This window comes from Hydra vulgaris, chromosome 01 (assembly GCF_038396675.1).
Source record: "Hydra vulgaris chromosome 01, alternate assembly HydraT2T_AEP".
NCBI lineage: Eukaryota > Metazoa > Cnidaria > Hydrozoa > Anthoathecata > Hydridae > Hydra > Hydra vulgaris.
The window spans coordinates 14,736,726-14,762,500 of record NC_088920.1 but is presented as its reverse complement, the minus strand read 5'-3'; the positions used below and the strand labels follow the sequence as shown (position 1 = coordinate 14,762,500).

At 26.5% G+C, this 25,775-nt stretch overlaps 1 protein-coding gene across 1 annotated transcript in view; it reads left to right on the top strand.

The window, feature by feature from the left end:
- The window catches only part of LOC136074137 (NACHT, LRR and PYD domains-containing protein 6-like), an 11,693-nt gene extending 1,201 nt beyond the window's left edge, over nucleotides 1–10,492 (top strand). Inside the window, exons 2-6 of the mRNA XM_065786439.1 lie at nucleotides 1–145; nucleotides 1,523–1,645; nucleotides 2,356–2,412; nucleotides 6,142–7,491; nucleotides 10,425–10,492. The exon at nucleotides 1–145 is cut by the window's left edge and continues 134 nt beyond it. Of these exons, the coding sequence (XP_065642511.1) occupies nucleotides 1–145; nucleotides 1,523–1,645; nucleotides 2,356–2,412; nucleotides 6,142–7,491; nucleotides 10,425–10,492 (1,743 nt within the window). The remainder of the gene's footprint in view (nucleotides 146–1,522; nucleotides 1,646–2,355; nucleotides 2,413–6,141; nucleotides 7,492–10,424) is intronic.
- The last annotated feature ends 15,283 nt before the right edge of the window (nucleotides 10,493–25,775 follow it).

The following is a 25,775-nucleotide window of genomic DNA, read 5'->3' as shown; positions in this document are numbered from 1 at the left end:
CATACAAAATGTTTTGATAAAGCTGAAAATGTTTTTAAAAAATGGAAACAAATAAATGGATATTTTTCATGGGATCAGTTAAAAAAAGAGTTAATAGCTTTTAACCGCAATGATATAGTAGTTGAAATTGAGGAAAATTTCAAAGGTAAAAATAAGTAATTAGTTTGTTATAATTTTTTTATTAATTTTTCATGTAAAAAAAGCAATACATAAAAATATTTTTTTTTTTTAATTTTAGATCAATTACATAGTCTAAATAAATTAAGGTAAATAATCTTTGTATATTATTTATTGTACGTTATCTGGCTTGGTCGGGAAGCGGGAGCCATCACTTTTGATTACTGACCACGGAAATAATATTTAGTTGCAAAAAACTGGCCAGGTATTGTAGTTGTTTTGAGAACATTTAAGCTTATGTGTGGCCGTAAAATAAAAAAATTTTGTTTTCGGACATACATGGAAACATACATAAACTTGAATGTTCTCAAAACATCTTGGTGCGAATAAAAAGAATATTTGCAAACACTAAAAACCTGTCAAATCTACAAACAAACTAATTCTATTGGTTCAAAAAATACGCTGACTAAGCGAAATAGAGTTCTTGAGTTTTCTGTTGAATTGTTTTAAAAATTGTATTATTCGAAATTTGTTGAGTTTTGATATCTCTAGCATAAATTGTTTTAAGAATATACTATTGAACAAACTAGTACTTTAATATTATGGCTCATTCTTGGAGCCACATCTGCAAATCCGTGAATCTTTTAAACTAATGTTATTTGTTTTACAAAAATAAATGTTTTGAATATATGTTTTTTAAATTGTCAAAATTTTGAAAGTTAATTATGTATTATTGATTTTTATGAGTATATTCTTATTTTTTATTTAATAAGTATGTATTTTTTATGTAAACTTAATTTTGTGTATCTGTTTTTTATTCTTATGTAATCTTTTAAGCAATTTGTACGATTTATTTTGTAAACTAAAAGACTTTCAACAATAATTGTATTTTCAATGAAATTGTTAATAATCATCAAAGTTAATATAACTTATTATGAAATAATGAAGTTTCTGGTTACTTAACATAAATATGCATACAAAGTAATATTTTCGCCTCAGTTGCCATTCTTACAAACTCGTTATATTCAAACTTAAAGTTACTTTTTTCTGTTTTAAATACTAATTAAAATTAAAAAGCCCACTCATTAAACATCATCAGCGATTTTGTGAATTAGTTCCCCTTCCTCTTCATAAAGTATTTTTAACCTTTTTAGTTGATTTCTATCTAACTAATTTAATTTCTACACTAACTCAATGATTTAATTATTTGATTTTTTCATCTTACTAAGAAAAGTTGTTTCAAATATGTTACAATTTTCACGCGAAGCATAAAATTGTTATTAAAAAAATTAACCTTTTTATTTATAAAATAATTTAACTTAAATAAAACTAAAGCTAGCGTTAGTTTTATTTAAGCTAAATATCATTCCATATTTATATAAACTTTAGTATTTATATGGTGTAGTTTTAGCTGAAAGAGAAGATGATGATGATAGTTATTATTGTGATGGTGATCATGATGATGATGTTGATGATGACGGTAATGATAATCGTGATGATTATGTTGATCATAATGATGATTTTATATGCATATATATACAAAATGTATTATGAATTTTGAATAAAAAAATTATACTTATGGATGTATAAATGTTTATGCAGCCCTGGTCACAAACCCAGCCCCGGCTATATTTTATCAAACCCGGCCTGGCCCTGGTCAAATATCAACTCGGGTCATTTACTAATTGTATGTTACTTAATGTTATTTATTGCATTTCAAATCATATTTATCATATTCACAAAAAGCTAAATAATAATAAATTTTTTTTATTCTCGTGATGATTTTAAGTCTTAAGAAATTGCTATACTCAAAACATCAATGGCAACATTATAACAATAATTTCTAAGATCATGGTTTCTTTTTTGCCTTGTTAGAGTCACACCACACATTTTTCTGTTTATCATCTTTTCAGCAAATACCATGCCACATAAATAAGGGAGATTTTCTTAAATAGAGCAGTGTCTTTACTGATACACTCCCAATTATTTTTAATAATAAATGGCATGTGTCTATTACATTTTTCTTGTAAAATGTCTGATTTTCTATATTTCAAGTTATTTTGAAAGTTCTACAAGAAATGCCTGTGCACCAGCAATTTAAAGATTTTCTTTTAGGTGATCTTATTTTATGTTCACACTATATTGAATGAACCAGATTCTTTGATACAAATTATTTTTTATATTTAACAAGAGCCCAAAATGTTATTTATGAGTTTAGTTTAGGTTAAAATTCAACAGACATTTTAAGTCCTGAACTTTCATCTATGTCATCTAATGGGCCTCTATCTACCTTAGGTAAATAAACAGTTTTCAAAAACTTCTTTCATTTTTCAGCTGATGTTTTCAGGTGTTCTGCAGCGTTTTCTCTTTGAACTTTAATGCTTTCTTCTTATTTGCATAATTAGCATAGGTATTTTGATCCATATCCTTTTTCTCATACTTTATTTCCACATAATGCGTGCACTGGATTTTTATTCATGTCACATGAAATGGAGCCCATTCAAGTATAATCCATTATATAAAAACAAAGCAAAATGTTTTGCTGTCACTGTCATTTGCTTCCTCTTTCTGTTGCAAGTAAGACTACATTTGTTTTAATTGTGAAAGCAGGAGGTGAAGTAGAGTTAATAAATAGTTCAAATTGTTTTGTAGTTAATTAAGAAAAAATATTGTTTCAAGTACTGATAGATTCTCTGAGTTTGAAGCTTATTTGGTGAGATTTATTAACAGTTAATGAAATAACAAAAATCCAACTGTAAAATGTTAAGAAAATAACTTTAATAACATTGCTGTACTCTTAATGAACTTATGGACGGCTTTTTGTTATATCTTGTAGATTTAAACGTATTACTCGCTATTGCAATAGAACAAAACAAACTATTCGAGTAATTCAGTCCATATCTGGTACGCATTTTGTATCATTTAAAAGCAACGACTGCCGATATGATTTTGATATAAAAAAAGAGGTGAACTTATTTTTGTGAACTATTTATCAAAAGAAGTATTTTAAAATGGGATTTCCAAATAATTTCAAATCTTTTTTTATATTTAGCGCTTCTTCTTTATTTATTTCGAAAACCTTTTACGAAACCTTTTTTGTAATTACTTTTAAATCACTACGATATTTTTATGAGACCAAAGTTTCGATATTAAAAAAAGTTTTTTGTTTATAAAATTTGGTAAATAAAATATTAGGGGCTTAAATTTAAATTTAAGAATTTGACCTGACAGAAAAATAAGGATTGCAGATTTGAAGAATAAATAGTTTAAAAAGTAGATGTAGAAGAATAAAAAAATCTCTGAGGACCGTTTAGTTAAACATAAATCAATTTTAGACATTTCATACTTTAACTAAGGATAAAAGACATAAATAACAAGAAAGTTTATTCAAAAAAATAATTAACCTTTAATTATTTCAATTGGAATATCTGCAGAACTTTCTATTTTTTCTAAACTAACTCGGTTCGAGTATTTCAAATAATCAAGTTGAACTATATTACCGCTTATCATAATTTTTAAAGCATTTTTTTTCAAGATTTTCTAGACATTTGATTCAACATGACACTAAATTGTTTTTTGTTATAGAAGTTTTTTGTGATTGAAAGTGGGTTCATTTTTTTAAACAGTCCTTATTTTCTAAATCAAAAAACACTACACCAGTGTTTGTTTCGTTCCACCATTTACCTTCTACTAAATAATCTGCTATATTCTCAAGCATGGATTGATACTCCCATGGGTGTTGCTCTATCATAGTAAAATAAATGACATGATTTTTATACAATTGTTTAATAGAAGAATACAAATGATAGAGTTTAGATTCTTTTATTTGGAAGTCATTTTCATCATTGTTTAGAATTTGTTTAGATTCTTATTATATTATTAAGAATAATATTGTCTGGATTATGATTTGAAGTGAGATTGTAAGTTCTGTAAGAGGATGGAAAAAGGCTTCTTCTTTTTCGGTATTACATGAACGCCCTGAAAATAATCTAAATTGTTCTTCAGAATGTCTAATTAAACTATGGTAGTAAATACCAAAATACTTTCTTTCGGCCATTGATTTGATGTTGCCTTTTAAGTATATGTTTGTATAAATCGAATGTAAAAATGTTGTGATTAGTAACCTCAGTATAACAACATTTCTGAAATCATCACCTAGGTAAAGTATTTCTTGTATTTCTGAAAACTGTGTAAGAAGTGTGCTAATAAAGTGGAAAGGTTGATGCTCCTGAAACCATTTAGTTATAACTAGCAAACTCTTCCGATGATCACCTGAGTTTTTAAGCTAAAAAAGTGCCAAGCTTTTAAGTAAGAAAGTGTCAAGCTTGATAAAGAGATGCAACCTTAGCAGATGCTAATTTTGCAACAGATTTGATATATGGTTTATAAGAAAGATCGGAAGTAAGTATTTTTACTTAAGTATATGTAAATATATATGTATATAATATATATATATATATATATATATATATATATATATATATATATATATATATATATATATATATATATATAAATATATATATATATATATATATATATATATATATATATATATATATATATATATATATATATATATATATATATGTAAGTATATAATAATTTTATATAATGATTTTCTTGATTTTTCTAACAAAACTTGCTCAAAACAACAGATATTTAGTACAAAAATAGTTCGATTGCACCCAACATATATTTATTGCATCAAGAAAAATATATGAAATATTTTCCTTGATGCTTGAGTAAATGCTTGAAGACCTAAAAATAAAAGAAAATTTTAAAACTAATGTTTTTAACATTATCTTCATATTACTAACTTTTAATATATGGAAAGTCCTTCATTTTACAGAGATCTATTTTTAAGTACAATGTTCAATATCGATTTCTTGCTTGATCTTTTAAAATGTTGTTGGGGAGAATCAATGGGCCATGGATTGGGGAGTGGATGGGGAGAATCAATGGGCTATGGATTGGGGAATAGATAGATGGATCTAAAATTGGGCCATGGATCTAAAAATTTGGCCTAAAATAACAATGGATCTAAAAAGTTGCCTTTACCATTGCTGAAGCTTTTATTTCTAAATAATTTGTAATCAATTTTAACTAATACGTTTATTTGAATTGAATAAACAACTGTAAGCTTAAGTAAAAATTTTATCATAACTTAAAATTATTAAATTAATAAATTACTGAAGTAATTTTTTATAATTTTCTAGTTTATATATATGTGGTAAATGGTAAAAGGTGTGGTATATATATGTGTATAAGGTGTGGTATAAATATATATATATATATATATATATATATATATATATATATATATATATATATATATATATATATATATATATATATATATATATATATATATATATATATATATATATATATATATATATATATATATATATATATATATATGGTTATATAGTATTTTTTTCTAGTTTATATATATGTAGTATGTGGTGTAATATATATAGAGCCATATATATGTGGTATATGGTGTAAGTAAATAAATAAAACTATTAAACTTAATTGTATTGTTTTGATTAATAACCTTTTAATTCATTAAATTTATTAATGTCAATTGAGGTATGATGTTAAGGTTGATTTAAGTTTATATATTTTTTTGACTTGAATTATGACAAAATTGCTTGATAAATATTTTATGTAACTTTAATTTTACTATCAATAAAAATCAAATTCATAAAAATGAATTTAACTTATAATACTCATTAGAATTTTTATATTTAGAAATTTTAGTAATTAAACAATAAAAAAAAAAAAAAAAATGTTTGTTAAATATAATAAATTTAACTCTAAATAACTTCATTTTTAAATCAATGAAAATCAGATTAACAAGATTTGTTTTAGTCTATATGGAATTTTATGTCAAGTAAATAATTATAGCTATTTTATGTCTATATAAAATTATAGTAATAATGATCATCGTTGTTATGATCATGAACATTAGCAAAATCATGATGATGTTTTGACTAAAAGTTGTTTTGTTTTCTTTAGATTTGTCAAGCATGTCTGCTGAATTAAAAAAATATTATCTTAGATGTTATGGGGAAATAAGTGAACTTCAACCACCACTACAAGCATCCACAAATGTTGATCTAATGCATCAGTTTGTTGATCTATGTATTGTTGATGCAGCAAAAACTCAAATGGATGCTGTTTTTAGTGTTGAACGAAAAAGATTTCTTGAAAAGCAAATGAGTTATTCACCAATTCCATACAGTAAAGTATTTATGCAAGAAAAATCTGTGATATTAATATCTGGAATAGCTGGTATTGGGAAAACGTGGTTGCTTCGAAAATGTTTGCTTGATTGGTCAAATGATTTGATTTGGAAAAATGTTAAACTTGTTTTTTATTTGGAATGCCGGAGGATTAATCAATATGAAAATATTTCTAATATTAATGATTTACTAAGCGTTTTCTACAAAAATATTATAAGTAACTTTAATATTAGCAATCATACTACACTGTTTATAATTGATGGGTTAGATGAGTTTAAATTTTTTAACGAGTTATCAAATCTGGGATTAAAGTGTAACTATCCGATTGTTAAAGTTTTAGCAGTAATTCAAAAGTATAAACATGTAGTTGCTGGTAGAGTTTATGCAATAGATCAATACCAAAGTATGTATACAGATTGTAATGATAAGTTAACCATTCAAATAATGGGGTTTAACGAAAAGGGAATAACGAAATATGTAGAAAATCATGTTTCGGAAGAAAATAAAGAAAATGTAAAAGCAACTTTAAATAATTCTCCGATTGCAAAAGCCATGGCATCTGTTCCTTTTTATTTATCTTCCATGTGTAAAATTATAAGTGATTCAAAAACCATAAACACAAATTCTTTTTTAACAATGACAGATTTGTATGCAAATATTTTTTTATACTTTTTGCGAAAACACATAAAAAAAAACAATAAAATGATTTATCAGATAATGGAAAACGATTCTGATAAAAAATATGTTTTAAATATTTGTAAAATTGCATTCGAATTACTTGTTGAAAATAAAGTAATTTTTTCCAAAGAAGAGTTTCAAACATTTGTTAGTGACTTTGATAAAAATGAAGGTAATTTTTTTGGATTTATAGAAAAGATTGAAACAGATCTGGGTTGTTATTATCAGTTCGCTCATTTGACTATAATGGAGTTTTGTGCATCTGTTTATGCATATAACTGTTTAAGTTGTGATGAGATTATGGCCAATAAAAAGCTAAAGAGTTGTTTATCAATGATTTGTGGATTAACTAATAAAAGCCAAAATAGTTTATTAAAGTTTCTTGTTAACCTAAATCCTTCTAAAAAATGTTGTGAGGAGTCTTCACTTTTGTCTTCTATTTTGGGTAAGTTGAAAAATTTTGTAGCATTATTGTGAGTCATTTTTAATTATCATACAGGTGTTCAATAAAATATGAATTATATAGAAATTTTTACTTTTTTTAAATAAGGAGTTTCTGTTAATAGCAGATTATTTTGGGCAAAGAAAGTATTATTTTTAGTTGAAAATTTTTTCTAGTTTTATAATTTTATGATTGAGTTTATTTAAAAAAAAAAAACAATCTTTTATTTTTCAAAGAATATACTTTGTATTTTTATATTTCATATGTTTAACAACCTTTGGCAAGTTTTTAAAAAAAAATTTAAATATTTTTTATTATGTTGTAGCATATTAAATTAGATAAGAGTTTAATAATGACAATTTTTTGTGTTGATCAGAATTTATTTCATTAAAGTGTGATCATTGCTTGATTTATAAATACTGGAAGTGGTAATGTAGTTTAAGTCATTTTTATGTTTAGTTTTTTTCAGATATTTTAGGCTATATATTTTTTAATTTGGAGTTTATTGAAAGATTTTTTTCTTAGGATAATTTTTTCTTTGCATAAGTTGTTTGCACAAGGCTTGATATATGTATTAGGGGTGTTCTTATTTTCAAAATATTTTTGTTAGAATATGTATGAAAGCTCAAAAGATGTTTAGGATGTGAAATAATGAGTGATTTCAAAATAAAAATGATTTTTTTTCAAAGTATATTATTTCACCGTGGCTACACCCAACCAAATTTTTGAGAAATTTGTAAATTTTCACAAGGTTTTTTTTTTATCACTGGGACCCAAATAATGAGTACCAGTACCAGTTCTCTTAGCAACAACTTCAAGTTTAATTTATAGTTTTTATTTTAATTTGTTTAAGCTAATCCTATACCTACAAAGAACTATTTTTATTTAACATTTCAATGGCGTTTATGAAAATTTCAATTTGTTGAAAAAAATTGTCTGATAACTACATTTTTTGTCACAAATTCAACTAAAGATTTAATGTTTTTTTCAATATCCTCTATATGCGTATGAAAAAATAAAATACGAAATGTATAAACATCCTCCCAGTGGGCATACGGATGTCTTATAGACGTCCAAAAGACAGGCTTGGCCAGGAAGGTGTGCGATGTTAAGTCTTTATATGACCACGCAAATAATTTTTTTTTTTGATGATTTAACCACGGTTTTTAACAAATGCGCTGAAATAATTAGTTTTTAATTACATTTCGACACGTTAATCTTTACTAACGTTTTTTTATTAGCAAAACGCTTTTAAATAAAGTAGCTAATGATTTTAATTCAAGTAACATTGAAAGTTGCATAATTTTTTATTTATATCAATTAATTATATAAGATTTTTTTATAAGTAAAAATAACAAAGGGAAAAATTAAAAAGAAAAAAAAATTTTACAAGCGACGACTTTAAACAGCGAAGGTCTCTAATATAATTTATATTATTAGTTTTTGCTCAGAAGAAAAAAAAACACAAACTTTTTTGAAAGCCATTTGAATTAAATAACTGATCTTTACTTACGTTTTTATATTATTGAAACGCATTTAAATATAGTAATAAATCACTGCTAATGATTTTTTATAAAAGCATTAATGAATAATATATGTTTTTTTATATTTATATAAGTATTTATTTTTTCTTATAAATATTTTTAAATGAAAAGAAATAATAACAATTTTTTAAATGAACGATTTAATTATTTTTACTTTTTTTACTTTTTGTGCGAAGAATTGTTAAGAATCTTTTTTTAATCTTTTAAATGTACGTGTTTATTAAACAATTGTCTGTTGTAAGTTGTTACTTTATTTAAAAAGGGTTTCGCATAATATTAAATTATAAAAACATTAGGAAAGATAAACGATTCAAAGTTATTTATTCCAAACATAATTTAGATAATCTTATCGTTATAGTTTATTGTTTATTTAGTTAAGTTTTAATTTGATTTTTGCTATTTTAGTTTTAGTAAAGTTATTTTTATTTTGTTTTTCGCTATTTTTTTTACGAAAATTTTTTGCTTCTTTAACGATAAGTTTTTTTTAAGTTTCTTTATAGTCGAGTAAGGATAATTTTTTTAGCGCGTTTTTAAAACGTATACAAATTTTTAACTTATTAATCTTACAAATTAAACTTATTAATCTTACAAATTAAACTTATTAACAGCCGTGGTCAAGTTAAGTAAAATCAAATAGTTTTTGCGTGGTCATATTATGACGTGAAATCGCACGCCTTCCTGGCCAAGCCTGAAAAGACGTCTTTTTAGGACGAATGGACGTCCATTATAGACGTTGATTAGACGCCCGGTGGACTTACCAAATGTAACACAAGACGTCCGTCCGAAACGTCAAAGACGTCAAATGGACGTCCATTTGACGTCAAACTGACATAAAGACGTCACATAGACGTCTTATGTAAGTCATTTAGACTTTATTTGGTCGTTCAGTTGACCTACGAATTGATTAGAAATTCCACGGTTGTTTAATATTTTCAATTAAATACAATGAAGTATATACTGCTGTGTTAAACTTCAACTATAATACTAATACAAAGTACGTACTCACATATGTGAGCACGTATCTGAGGATTGGGGTGAAATACTGTATTGAATAACATTCGAAGTTATATAACTTTTTTTATACTAATTACCAAACGAAAACAATATAAACACGTAAATATAGCAAAATAAATGTATTCTGAAATAACAATAAATTATACAATATAAATGAGTAATTTCAGATTTTTGAAATTTTGCTGACTATATATACATTGGTAATTTATCAAGTTTTGTTTTGATTTCAACGTTAATTTTTCGTGTACAGCTTCGTGTATATTGCATACCTTGCACCTTGGGAGTCAATGATGATGTCTATTGCTGATTGATATTTTTATCAAATTGAAAGATAATAAAATAAAATTTCAAAAAAATTGTATGATATGATGATTAAAGATAAAATTAAAGATTTAAAAACTAGTCAAGAAGATGTAGATTTTCTTAACAATCAAGAAGGAACATAGGTTTAAAAAAAGTTAGGTAAAGACAAAACGAAAAGAGAAATGAATACAAATTTTCAAAAAACAAATAATTTAAATAGATTGATATATTGAGCACTACTATTACTATAGGTGATCGTACTATTCGTAGTTTTGTATTGATCAACTAATCCTATAAAAAAAATTAAACTTTAAAAATAATTATCATTTAGTTTTCAAAATCAAATACTGTTGATCCGACAGAACATAGAAAAAAATACGCCTTAACAATGTATATTGAGTTCTTGATTGCCTGATTAAATTTAATTCCATAAGTCGATATATGTAAAAAAAATTAAGAAACTATACATAATAAATTTAAGAAACTAAACCTAAGAAAATCATAAAGAAGAAATCTCGGTTGAGATGAAAAATCATACATTTTTATTAGTACAAAAATTAACAAACTTATTTTTATGAAACATATTCAAAGTGATACTGCTGTTTTACCTTTATTTACGCATGCTCTTTCTGAGTTAAATGATTGGTAATTCTAGACGATTAAGTGAAGTAATGTCCATTATTTGGGGAGCGTTACTATGTTACAACATTTTTTATAACTAACGCCTTTATGGTAGAGAATTCACATTTTATTAAGCTAAATCAGACAAAAAAAGTATAGGTATAAAAATAATTAAATAAAACTTATTTTGAAATGCTAATAATTTCAAATGTAGGGCTTTAAAGTCAATCATTTCATTATATCAAATTCCATCAAAGATTTTTTTTTCAGGAATATTTCTCTTTGGCAACAATTAAATATTTTTGGAATTGTAAGACAATTGTAATTGATAATTCCCTGATTTTCCTATATTTTTAAGTATTTTTTCCCTGAGTTCGTGCGGTGGAAAGTATATATTTTTCCCTGTTGATTTTGAAGGACATATTACTTTCACAACTGAATCCTTGTTCCCAAAACATATAGTTACTACAGTTCTCCATTTATCTAAACATATAGCTACTATATATTATAAATGTTATAAAACCACTGTAGTGAGCAACTTTCAATATTAAAAAAGATTTAAAAACTGGATACTATAAAGTAACTTCAATCTAAATATTAAAATAAAAAATATTCCCTGAGTTTTCCCTGATTTTAAAGATTTTCTAGAAAAATTCTTGACTTTTTCAGGTATTCCATGATTTTCTAAATTTTTAAAAGTTTTTTTCTGGTTTTCCCTGAGTGCCATGACCCTGTTATAGTGCAAACATTCATAAAACTGTTCAATTTTTCTTTACCCTCATTTTCTTATAACCTTTTTCTTCTGATTTCAATTCTTCTTCATCAAAGTCAAAAAAAGAGTTTAATTTTTTTATTTCTTCAGAGCATTCGGGTGTAAGATGTATATCACTCTCTTAAAGTTTGTCAAGTTTTTCCAAGATCAAAGCTTGATTTTCCTGGATTGACCTTGCTTCCATCAAAGACGCATACTGGAACTCTGATACACCACAAACAAATAATACATGAAAAAATTTAACTTAAATCATAAAACAAAACAAAAAACTTTATTAGACATTTCTTTAAAACTTGCCCCACCATCTTTAAGTTTAGAGGAACTTCGAAAGATATTTGAAGTAGTAGGCACAGATTCAAAAGATTATTTTTTTGTTTCGACTTTTGGAAGCATCACTTCAAGTTGTGTTTTTACAGTTTTCCTTAGTGTAGTACTTTGATTCTTAAATCAAAATCAACAGAAAAACATTTTTCAAGTCCTCCTGAATGTTTCTTTTTTGAAACAGCACTTGTAACATGCTCTTGCGAAGGATGTTGATGTATTCTTGGCAGGAAAAAAATTGTTAAAATCGTATTTTAAAAGATTGAAATTATTTTGTACATACAATATTTTTAATACCAAATGCACAATTATCGTAGAAAGCAAATATGAGAGAATAAAACTTTTTTCTAAATGAAACCAGATTCTTATTACTAATTAACTACGACTAAACAGCAAGACTTCAGCAAGACTACTTACCTATTATCTTCCTCTGAATCAGAAGATTTTGTAGTTGATGTTATTCTCATCATTTGATCTGCTTCATTTTTGTACCAGATTCTAATATTGTTTTGATAACTTTCAAACATTTCCAGTCGCTTTCTGGCGACTATATTTTTTATATTCAATTTATTTATTTTATAAATAAAAATATGTCAAATATATTTAGAAAAAAAACTTTATAAAAATGAACAAAGAAACTTTTCATTTTTCAATACTACAGGTTAAAATAGTTATAAAAAGACGTTTTATTATTTAAAACTGCAAACTATTTATGACTAATGTCCAGTAACATTACTGAGCAATGGTATGATTATGTTTCCATTTTTATATGGGAAACAACAACATTTTCTCAATAGTTAGTTTACTTTTTTTACACATTTCAAAGGCTTAATGTTTCCTTTAATCATATAAAAATAAAGTTTTTCTTTTAAATCTTTATTTTCCTAGCACAAAAATCTAACTGCTAAAGAGAGACTTAAAAAATGTTTATACATATTAGGATTACATATGCCCTTTAACACCGCAATACCATAATATTAAAGAAAGCTTCGCAACTCAGTTGCTTTCCATCTATCCAGATCAACTAAAGACCGAGGTTGTCGTATAAATTTGCCTGGTAGTTTTCCTCGTAACAATAACAAATTTTGTGACACTTGCATTATTTGTGTAGTGGACAGTCGTCCATTAAATATACCTTTATAATGACCTTTGAAATAATTTAAAATTCTGCGTGTAACCCCTAAGCATACCATGTGCATATAGTCTAAAGCAAAAACATTTATCATGTTAACATTTTACGGAAGTAAGACAGATATAGATGTTTGATGGCATTTGCCTGATAAATCAGATAAACCTTAACTAAAGGATTGAAATGCGTCATTGGTTCTCATAAATATATTTTCCTCTGCGGTTATAGCAAAAAGATAAACAAAATAAGTATTATTGTTAAATACAATAGGGTTGTATGTAAGCAAAATAATTTCATTTACAAAATCTTTCAAAAATTCCTCCATTGGTGGCTTTTTATGTCCGCCACAAAGAGCAACAGCAACAGGATCAAAATTTCCAAATTGAATACCCATAGCTCCATTGAAACCCATAGATCCCATAGAAACCCATAGATCCATTGAACTTGATTTAAATAATAGTAAACCATCAACATTAAAAATTAAACGGATATTAGCCTCCAAATATGTCCCAAATATGGCTGTCCCTTTATGGTCTGGTTTTAATTTGCTTTTGGTATGAAGCAAAGTTCGGCTGTCTTTTGGCAAATCATGACCAATAGATATTAGTATGTCTAAAATATCATTAACACATAGCCTGGTACACCCATGTTTTATAGCCCAATTTTTTAGGTGTTTTTGAAGAATTGTGTCAGTCACGATACTACCATAACTAAATTCTGAGTCAGAACAGCTACTTTGATAGTGTTCACCATTTTGAATACTAGTATGGTCAATCTGGACATTACTATCATCATGAACAAACTCCAGTGGTGAATTTGAATATTGATCATCATTGTATGAAGTAAATGTAGGTGAAACATGATTATTATTTGGAGATTGTTGTATTGGTAGTTCTAACTTTTCACATTGTTGTTTGGATAGATCTAGAACTGCACTCCTATTCTTTCTCCAACGTTTGATTCTTAAAAAATAGAATGAGAAAATAACTAGCAGACGTTTGTTTAAAACAGTCCTTTCCTTAACTCAGTTTTAAATAACACGTGGTTTCATGAGTTAAAAAGATATAAAGTGACTACGTTCTCTAAAGAGGAAACATAGTTACTTAATATTTTTTATAGTCCAGTAGACTGGAGTTTAAAAAAAACAATGGCAATAATAATATAAATTATAAAGTAAAAGATAGATAAGCTTTATAAGGATGCAACTTATTGGTTATAAATGTGATATTCATATAATCAATATGATCACATAAATGTGATATTATTCATTGACGTTTAATTAACTACTTATTAGAGCACATTTATAACCAATAATTTGCATCCATTAATAAAAAGATACAACATTTAATATTTAATAATATTATTACTTTTATTTTTAATATAATAACAACGCTATAAAATTATAAAGCAAAATTCAATGAACTGCTTTTAATTAAAGATAGTTTATAAATTTTTTGACGTAAAAACTTACTGTTATTGTTTTATATTTTCATTAATATTATTATTTTATATAAATATACCTTTAAATTAAAATCATATTTATAAAAAAATTATGAAACATAAACTCGCCTTTCGTTGTTAACAATATTTTTTGCAGACACAGAGCGTTTCATAATTTTAAGATTCGTTGCAGAAAATATATTTTATGAAATAGCTTAAATAAAACGATTTTGAAAGTAAATGGCACATTTGGAAGAATAATCTATTTTTTTGGCACATTTGGAAGAATAATCCGCTTTTTTGCAAACCAATCACAACGTTTATTAAATACCTTGGCGCGATTCCGCGTTAGAGTTGAACACAGTTACGTATATTGGATGACTATTTGACGTCTATTGGACGTCCGGTTCTACCAATGGACGGACCTGGTTTAGACGTCCGTTAAACGTCCAAACGACGTTCGATGCCCACTAGGCTATAACATCTACAAGCGCAACGTATCAGCTTGAGCGGTACTTAAATTCAACACAAGGAATGCGTCTTAAAAGCAGCGTATACGTGTTATGAAAAATTGATCATTAATGACTAAATTTACTAAATGAGACTAAATATAACAAGTAGAACTTCCCGTCATTATCTAAGAACAAATATCAGAAAAAGTTTTGTTTAGCTTATTAACCACTCCCATCGATGGGTTAATCCTGATGCACCGCACCAGTAAACATTACATTTTAAAAGCAGCTAAAGGTAAAAACTTTTTAAGTTTTTACTATTGGTTTATATTTATACATAAATATTTCTAACAAATATTTAAAAATATTCAAACATAATAAGCTTTTTTCTCATTTTTGTGTTAAAAAATTTAAACTTAGTTATAAAACTAAAAAAGAAAAATTTAGAAACCTTTGCAAAAGAGTTTTCTGAGAAAAATTCTTTCAGAAAACCCTTATACACCAAAAGGTTTTTTAGTGTTAAAAAACCTTATTGGAGTCTAAAAAGTCTTTTCAAAAAAATTTTTTTGTTCAGTTTTGAATAACATTTAAATTCGGTTTGAAGTAAAATATAATCAGATGCGGTTACATTTTCCGTTACTTGTTTTATTTATCGGTTTATAAAGCTCTTTTATCTGATTTCTAAACAATTTTACTAAAATGTAGATTTAAGTTGTTAGAAGTTACAATGAGTTAAAAAAAAAAGAAAAAAAAGAAAGAACTTGGTTCGAATAAACCACATTTTTTTTTTTTTTTTAATAATTAAATAACTTTAAATTTAAAAAAATTGTGTGAATTCGGAGATATATTTTAAATTAGACTTTTAAAGTTGATCATACCCACCCATCCATTACTTTATCGAACGCTTTTTGCAGATCCCTTTTCCCCCTAATATCCTTTAGATATGAGCCTATTTGCCGAATCGCAAACAATTTGTGTTATTCTTTTTGATTATAAAAATTTGCTTTAATGACGAATCAAATAAAAGTAAACTTTACTTTGGACGGAAGTTTTTTCAGACACCCCTCTATAGTAAGTTCGTAAAACACCAGTCTTGCGCAAAATGAGTCATATTAAAAACAAAGCCTGAAACCCAAACTCGGTGTTAGGCTACCCCATACCTCCCATAGGGGAAGGGTGCTTAGCAAGTTTATGTGTTCTTTTTCAAATTTGATTTATTCAATTAACTTTAAGAGGAGCTTTTGCAAATTTAAGGAGCTTTTATTTTAGCAATACCTTGCGGACAAATTTTTTAAATGTAAAAGCCCTAATGAGGGGATTTTTTATCGGGGAGAGGGGATAATCCCCTATTTAAAAAAGAAAGTCCAATCCCTTTATTACGGCACTGCTATTAATAAACTATTAATAAACTATTTTTTGAGGACTCATAAATAAAAAGGGGTTGACTTAAGTAAGGCGGACTTGTATTTCAATACAAGTCCGCCTTACTTAAGCCAGCCTAGTGGGCACGGTACGTTTTTAAAACGTTTTTTAGACGTTTTTATAAGGTTTAAACCAAATAGAAACGTCCAAAGAACGTTTTAAAAACGTACTGTGCCCACTGGGAGTGTATAAGGGGTGAAATGTGTGTTCATAGAGGGGTACTATACCCTTTGACTCCCTTTAAACATACATTTATTTTTGTTGGCAAACTAGGATCTTAAGTTAGAAAATTAACTTTTCTATTGATTAGCTGGCGAATTATAGACAACGATGATGCGGATACTATACCCTTTGACTCCCTTTAAACATACATTCATTTTTGTTGGCAAACTAGGATCTTAAGTTAAAAAATTAACTTTTCTATTGATTAGCTGGCGAATTATAGACAACGATGATGCGGTATAGTTTTTTTTTTTAATGATGTTATTTATTCAAAAACATTTAGCTCTTAACAAGTACCTGAAATTTGTGATAAATTAGAAAAACGAACATTACAAGGATTTTTTTTTTAATTTGTGCATATGTACTTTTAAATTAAAGCCTTTTTCAACCCCCTCCCCATGCGCATTCGTACGCTTTTTGAAGATCCCCTTTCCTATAAGCGAACGTACTCAATGGACGACCTTTTATACCATTCCAGGCCTATAGGAATAATAGATTTTTCGAACATCGCTGCAATACCAGTATTACAGTTAGATTAGAATTATTTTCTGTTAGAATAATTTTTTTTTTCTTCGAGTACAAAGAGATATAGACATTTACATAAAAGCATATCATTGATTAAAAATTCTTTCAACTCCATAATTTATCTAAAATAAAATAAACAGCTCGAGCCGAATCAAAAAAATTTGTATGGGTCTGGGGCCGTATTCTCTTCTCTCCCTTAAGCTTAACGGAGCGTCAAAAATTTCTTTTAAATTACATTTACAAAAAATTTATTTAAAATTATAATTTTTTAAACAAATGTTTTATTTTGGTATAAGTTTTATTTTAACAAATTTATATAAATTTTCGTCATTTCTTTACTTAAAAATATTGTAATGAAATTTCAGACAAAAGCTCCGTTAAGCTTAACGTAGAGATGAGAATACGGACCCTGTAAAAGAGTTCATAGCAAAAGACAATTGGCAAAAAAGCATTGATTCTAATTCATTTTCTCAGACGATATTTAATTGTCAAACATTTTACGGATACGAATTTTAAAATTTTTTATATTACTTTTATTATCTCTGAGCATTTGAAAAAAAGGAAATTAAAGTATTGAACATTTGTATATTTTATTGAAAGCACCGTTATGTACCAAATACTTTAAAAAGGTCACTTTATAAAATATGTAAAAATTCCCTGCAAGTTGTAATACATCTAAAATGAGTGATAATGTTGAAATATATTCTGAGATTTTAGTGTTGCTTCATTATTTATAATTTATCAGAAATTTTTATTGCATCAGGAACGCACAAGAAATTTTTGCCAACTAGAAAAAAAATATATTAAGAATAATATTAGCAGCGTCTATAAATGCATCCAGGGTTTTCATAGCACATAAAAATTTGCAGGTTACAAAAGTTATGGTTTTTTTATAGTGCTTTTATTACCTATTAAACGCGTTTTTTATACATAGCTATTTTCGAAGCTTGTTGCTACAAAACTGCAAAAGTCATGGCCCTAATGGCTTTTGTTTTATAAATATATTATATATATATATATATATATATATATATATATATATATATATATATATATATATATATATATATATATATATATATATATCATGAATTCCATCGTGACGGAATCACCGATTTGAGCTTATTCTCCACATTTATGTTATAAAAATAAAAAATTGTAATGTGCATATTGTTATTCTATATGATATATGTGTTTTTCACACATTGGCCTGAAATACTTCTAATACCAAAAACTATAAATACATAATAATCATATAATATTAATATAATAATATGCGTGACGGAATTACCAATTTATGGTCAAGCATTTTATGGTATATTATTATAGTAACACATTTCTGCTCTCCTGTTTAAATTTACTTAACTTCACAAGTGTATGTGTGTGTTAAAATACATACCATTTGCAAATAATTAGAAACATTTATAAATTATTTAGTAGATAATACTATATTTGTATTAAAGTATGTGTGACGGAATCACATAAATAGTGTGACGGAATCACCTATTAGCCATACTAACAAACACCTACTGTCTACTCACAGTAATATTTCAAAAGGCGAGTCAATAACTTGGCTACAGAACTGTTAACCATTCTTAATCAAATTAGACAATTAGCATTTATTCAATTAACTAATCAACTAATATAAATATACGATTAATTAAATCTTGATGGAATTCGTCTTGTACTGTAAATATACGATTAATTAAATCTTGATGGAATTCGTCTTGTACGCTTTAAACCACGACTGCTAACGATAGGATTATCCATTGGTTTACTGTCTTTCTCAAGAACTGCAGCAACTTCTGTAGCAGTCATCTTCCCACTAATAATATAACACACTAATTATAGTTACATAGTGTTATGGATAGGAGAAATGTAATCTTAAAGTTAAAGATACACCAGCAAAAATAAAAAAATGAGGAATCTTTATTTACGACATATGCCTTATTCATATCTATTACACGTACCATGTTTATTACAAATCAAAAACTACCTTTTTATTAAACAATAATGTAATAATTATAAAATCTGCCTTGGAACACACGATCTACAAAGTTCTTTCCAGATATAAATTTGTATTTTTTATATCCATGAGTACTTGTTAGTGCGACTTAAAATTAAGGCGATGAAATTACCAAAAAATATCACTATATTTAACTATATTACTACTTAGTAAATTACTGGAAATATTGTCTTGAAATCAAAGCTTTAGGAATAATACTGACAGCATCCACACTTGGTGTCATAAAACCAGCATCCACAGTCGGTGGCGCAGAAATAAAATCCATGCTAGGTGTTACAAAAGTTGAAGCTGGAGTGATAGTTTCTGTTGTAGTTTTGATCATAACATGCTGTTTTACATTCACAGCATTTGTGTACATCTTACACTTAACGCTGTTCTGTTGCGGAATAACGCAATGAACAGTTTGTGTACCTGGAACAGCCGGTACATCACTCCACAAAAGATCAGTATTCAGCTCATTGCATTTGGTTTAAATTTCATTAGGTGAAATGACAGTAACATTTATATTGCTCTGTACAGATTTAACAGCAGCAGCAAAATAATAAATCATCTCGTATTACGACCTTTCTGGATAACACTTGACGATGGGCAATTCGCTCGTATTGCTACCTAGCACATCATTTGGCCCTTTGCCATGACTAGTTGCAAAGTAATTTCACTGTAGCTGTAGATCAGAAACTTCCTTCAATTTTGTAGACAGAACAAATACAAATTTACTTTTGTACTGACTAATTGGTCCATTGGTCCATATCTGCACAGTATCAACTGTGGGTAAAGACAGTTTGATAAACTCGAGAATTTTAGCAGTATATGCGGCGACGGAATGTTTTTCATAATCACGACGGTCTGAGACAAGTATAATTTTGAAATTATTTCAGAACGATGCCAAATCATAATCGTGTACACAGTTATTTGTTTTTGTTTCCAGTGTACCGACTGGATTTCGTCCTGAAAAGTCGTATTATAGTTTTCTGGGAAATCCATCTACAAGATACAAGATGTACTGCGACAGCTTTCTGTGATTCGTAAGATATCGCTTGTTGACGTTTTATGTAAACATGTTGTAGAAAGGCAATAAGCTGAGATGAGATCAAATCAATAGCATCTTGAACACTACCTTCCTGCAACTCTTGTACTAAATAACTATCATTGTTCCGATTCCACTGATACCAGATCACTAAATCATCTGTATTCTCAAGTTTTCTAGTGAAATTTTCAGTAAAAACTTGAAAATCTTTGCACATACCGCATTTGTTAAACATGCAAGCTACTTGCTGTGAATTATATACACATTTTGATACAAATTTATCTGAATACGTCGGAAATATTTGTGGATATTGACGATGTAAACAGTCCAGTAACAAAATAATGGTGCTATGGTATTTGCATCCGCATATGTTTTGTGGCATATCAGTGGTTAAAAGTACGTTCTTTGGGTGCATGGATGCAAACTTGGCGTTTTTGCATTTTAATTTTGCCGCTATTGGAATAAACTGTAACGACGTCTGCCGTTCCGGGCATGACTCCTGATATACTATCATTATTATAAAAGTTAGTAACGCATGAGCAATCTGCTGTTGTCAGTGTTAAAGGACCCTTTACTTCAATATTTAAAATATCACTGGCCAATTTTCGAACTACGGCTGCTTTTTTTCGAGGACTTTTGGGAAGAGCGTTTTCGACTCTTTTTCCTTCTTGCTTTTCCAAAGGACGATAACGACTTGTAAGGAAGTTCATTTTCGATTGCATTAAGAGGTGTAGCCAAGGACCGAGATTTATTAAGATGGTATTTACGAGTGGCCAGCTTTGCTCGCTTTTTAAAATCAGCTGCCTCTTCGTCGTCTATTTCTGGGTGCCATCTCTTCTTTCGTAAACAATCCTTTGCTCTAGCGGCTTCGAGCAGAGCAGAATTTTCTTCAACTTTGGCACGGTGCATTCACTGTCTTTCGGCAGCACTCTTTTGTGGCATAATGTTTTAATTAATGATTAATAAATTATATCTACAATAGAAAAATGATGCGGGATAGTTGTAAAGAACAATCCTAATAGAAAATATATTTGTTGGCAAATAATATTAAAGTAAAACATTAGAAAACTCCCTACAAAATTAGCATGTAAGAATTGTGTTAAAAGTTAAAAGTGTGTGATTCCGTCACGATATTGCGTGATTCCGTCACGATATTGTGTGATTCCGTCACGCACATTAAACATTCATATCCAATATTCATATAATTTATTCCAAATTTTGAATATTAAGATAATATCTCGTTATTTACTTTGATGCTTGTCAGAAACAATGATAAAATAAAGCTTTGTAATTATTTCGTGACGGAATCACAGAAAATAAATGAAATACAATACCGATTTAAGTTCAATACAATTATTAAATTTATCTAACAGTTTCTAAAAACTAATTTTACATATTTATTGTACAACATTTCTTCTTTAAAAGGATACCATTTTACCTGTTGATGCATTTTATAACATTAAATAATTAAAGATGTATTGCAGTTGCATTTTCCACAAAAAATTCCTAGGCAATTTGTAAACATACCTCTGTTTCACTAATTACAAGAAACATTAATAAGCGAACTTATTTATTCATTTATTTAATATATTCTTATGATTATATATATATATATATATATATATATATATATATATATATATATATATATATATATATATATATATATATATATATTTATATATATATATAAAGTTTAAATAATAATGATAAAAAGCAAGCTGTGTATGATATAAAATTTTTTTTTTTTTTTAATCTTTCGCTCTAATGACCAGCTACCATCATCAAGTATTTCAAAATCAGTTGCGATAGTTACGAAATAGTTCTTTAACGCGATGCGTTTGTTTTTAATTTTTCTTTTTTTTTTTCGTATTCATAAAAAGATTTTTTAAAGTTCGATGATCGAGTTTTTAATTTATAAATCTCACTTTTCGATTTTTTTCTTAAAATGCTTTACGATATCATTTTGATATCATTGTTTATTAAAATTCACACTTGTAACAAAACTTTTTAAATTTCGTAAGTATACTTACGAAATTTAAAAAGTTTTGTTACAAGTGTGAATTTACTTTTATACCTAATTATTTGTTGTAAATTAAAAAAGTTCATTTTTCGGAACTAAAATTGAATTATTACAAAAGGATAACTTACGGCGACGACGATTGAATGTAACTGATGATAACAACAATTTTTTTTTTTTTTTTGATATGTTAAATTATTTTATAAAAACACAAGATGCTAAAAACATTTAAATTTAATTTAACTTTTTGGATATTATTCTGATTTCAAGATATAAGCTCATTCTATTTTAAGATTGTGATTTCAATCGACTTTATTTATAATTGTTTCATTCGATTTAATAAAGGTATAAAATATTTCTACAACATTTTGTAAATCGACAGTTCGTCCAAGTTTTTAACTACTAATTTTTTAATTTTTTGAAAATACTTTTAAAATTAAATACTATTAAAACAAATAGTTTTAATTTTAACTAGGACACTATAGTTAATAGTAGCTTTTTTTTCTTGTTTTCAGCGTTAAATTTCCCATTAAAACTTGTGTTCATTTGGCCACTCCTAAAGAGAAATATTAATTTCATAAAATGATTGTGAAAGTAAAATTTTTCTTAAAAATAAATGTTACATGAATTATAGTTTTTGTTTTTAAAACAAAATTTTATTTATCTTTTTAACAAATATGCGTTTATTGTAATTTATAAAAAGTTTTAAATTTGATGGACTAGATATTTGTTTCTTTTGCTTTTTTTTATATTTTAACATTTATATAATTTGTAGCATTATTCAGGAAACGCAAATTCCATCACATACTTTAATTTAAAAATTTAATAAAAATATATAAATCGTTTTTTTATTGAATTTCTTCAAAGTCTCGAAATCGAATCATCAAATATTTGAACCCTCACTCTTTGACGTGTTTTTATATTTATTTTAAGAATTTCAAAAAAGATTGTCGAAGTAGAGTTTCGATAAACAATTTTAAATTTGGGCAAGTTCTGTAGAAATTCGGTTTATAAAAACATTGAATTCGGTTTATAAAAACACTTTTCAAATTTGCGTATAAATTAAACGAGTTTTTCTTTCTATCTTCTTATATAAAAAAATGATGAGATTTGTTTCGAATGACAATGTGAATAAATAAAGTATTTTTTCTAACTTATATAAATTATTAATCTGTTTTATGTTACTTTAAGTAAAATGTATATTATATTAAGTATGTGTATTATAAAAATAACTACATTTATTATAAAGTTTAATAAAATAAAAATTATGTTCAAATTAATAAAATTAGTATATTTTTTATAACTTTTATTAAGAAATTATTTTGTTTAAAAGTTTTATTAAGTTTTATATATAATTTCATAATTTAATATTAATGTGTTTATGTTTATAATATTATTTATTATTAATAAGAAACTGCGTTCAATTTTTTATTTAACTATAGTTAAATATTAATATATATGTGTATATGAAAAGAATAATATAATATATATAATTTCACAATTTTGATTATTACTTTAATTATTGTTAGTTTTTTTTTGTTTATAGTTGTATTTAACATTTAATTTTTCTTTAGATCGTCTAGCTGAAAGTCTATATTCAAGTAAAAAGTTTAATTTTTTCTACGAATATTTTTATGAAAGTCAATCGACATTTACTGATAAAATAAAATCAATCGTTGATGAACATTTGTTGACAGGTGAACATTCGTTGAGTAATGGTGAATCGTTCGTTTGTTGTTGGATGATTTCGATTAACGACGGAAAAACTTTTTACGCAACTTCTTGCGATAATTATTTTGTAAATTATTACATAAAATCTGGAAGTAAGTTAGATTTAGATGTTAGTAAAAATATTTTAAGTGATGAAGAAAAAAAACTTCTAATTCGATGTTCAACTAATGTTCGCCAAGTCAGGTTTTTTCGTCCAATTAATTTCAAAGGATGGAATCCGGAAAATAAAATTGAAGACCTATGTATTTACATCTCAGGTTATTTAATAACAAAAAAAGATTTTGAAGAAAACTTTCTTCCCTGGATTAATCTTTGTCAAGAATTAGTTCTTCACCTTCACGACGACATTGATTTCTTCAAAGACATTTTTGAATGGATTCGTTGTTCGAACATCAAGAAGTTTAAGATCTGGTACCGTGGAAAATATTTTAAAATTAAAATAAACGAATTTGATTGAATATAAAAATCAAAAGTTTAATAAATCTTATTCATTAATATAAAGTATACAATTAAAAAAAATTTAATATATTTGTTTTAAAATATATTAATAAAGATTATAATAACATTAACTATTAAATATATAATTATATTTGAGGTACATAATGTTTTTTTTTTAGCTATTAATAATAATATTATTAAATAATAATAATAATAATAATAATAAATGTTTGCTGTACAGCGAGTTGAGTTTAACAACAGTAGTTGTTAGTCTATAACTGCTTTTACTTAAGGTTGAAATATAGTTAATTTGTTTTTACTCTGTCATAAGAGTTTTTGAAAATGTTAATAGATTTTGTATCTATAGTTTCTTGATTTAATTTGTTCCATTTTTCTGAAATCCTATTTGTAAAAAATTCATATCTTGCTGTTGATCGTTTGATTAATTGTCTTCTAATACGCATGTTGTGACCACGAGTGATTGAGTTTGTTAGAAAATCTGGTGGATGATGCAAAATTACATTGTCATAACCATTAATAATTTTAAACATTTACATCATGTCACCTTTTATTCTTCTTTCACTTAACGTTGTCATTTTTAATTTATCTAATCTTTCATGATAACTTAAACCTTTTAATTGATGAATTTTTGTTACTCTTTGTTGTACTTTTTCTATTTTCCAATGTCTTTTTTAAGATAAGGATTCCATATTGAACCACCATATTCTAAATGAGGACGAACTAACGATGCAAATAATAGTTTTGTGCTTTCAAATATTCAAATGCTTTCAAATGCTTCAACCAAATAACTGAAACACCTCTTTATCAATCCTAACTTCTTGTTTGCTTTACCAACTGAAATATTGATATGTTCTTCCCATTTTTAATCATTTGAGATATAAATGCCTAAATTTCTTTCTAGACTCGTTGTTGTTAAGTTTGTCTCATTATCGTTACTGCCGTCTACCATTTTATAGATACATTGAGGATTATTTGGTCCTATATGATTTTTCGGATTCTTTTTAGCGTTTGTGGCAAGCGTTTTTTCATATTTCTTAATTGCTTTTTTATTTAACTTTTTCTGTGTATTACTTGTTTTTTTATATTCTTTTGTCAGTTTTTTGTCTTTAAATCTATTGCTTTTGCAAGTATACCAAAGTATATTTTGATAAACATTTTAATTCATTTGTCATCCATAGCGGTTAACGTCTAGTTATTTCATCGTATTGAAGCTTCGGAATAAAACCATCACATCCTTTATTATAAATTTCTAACAATTT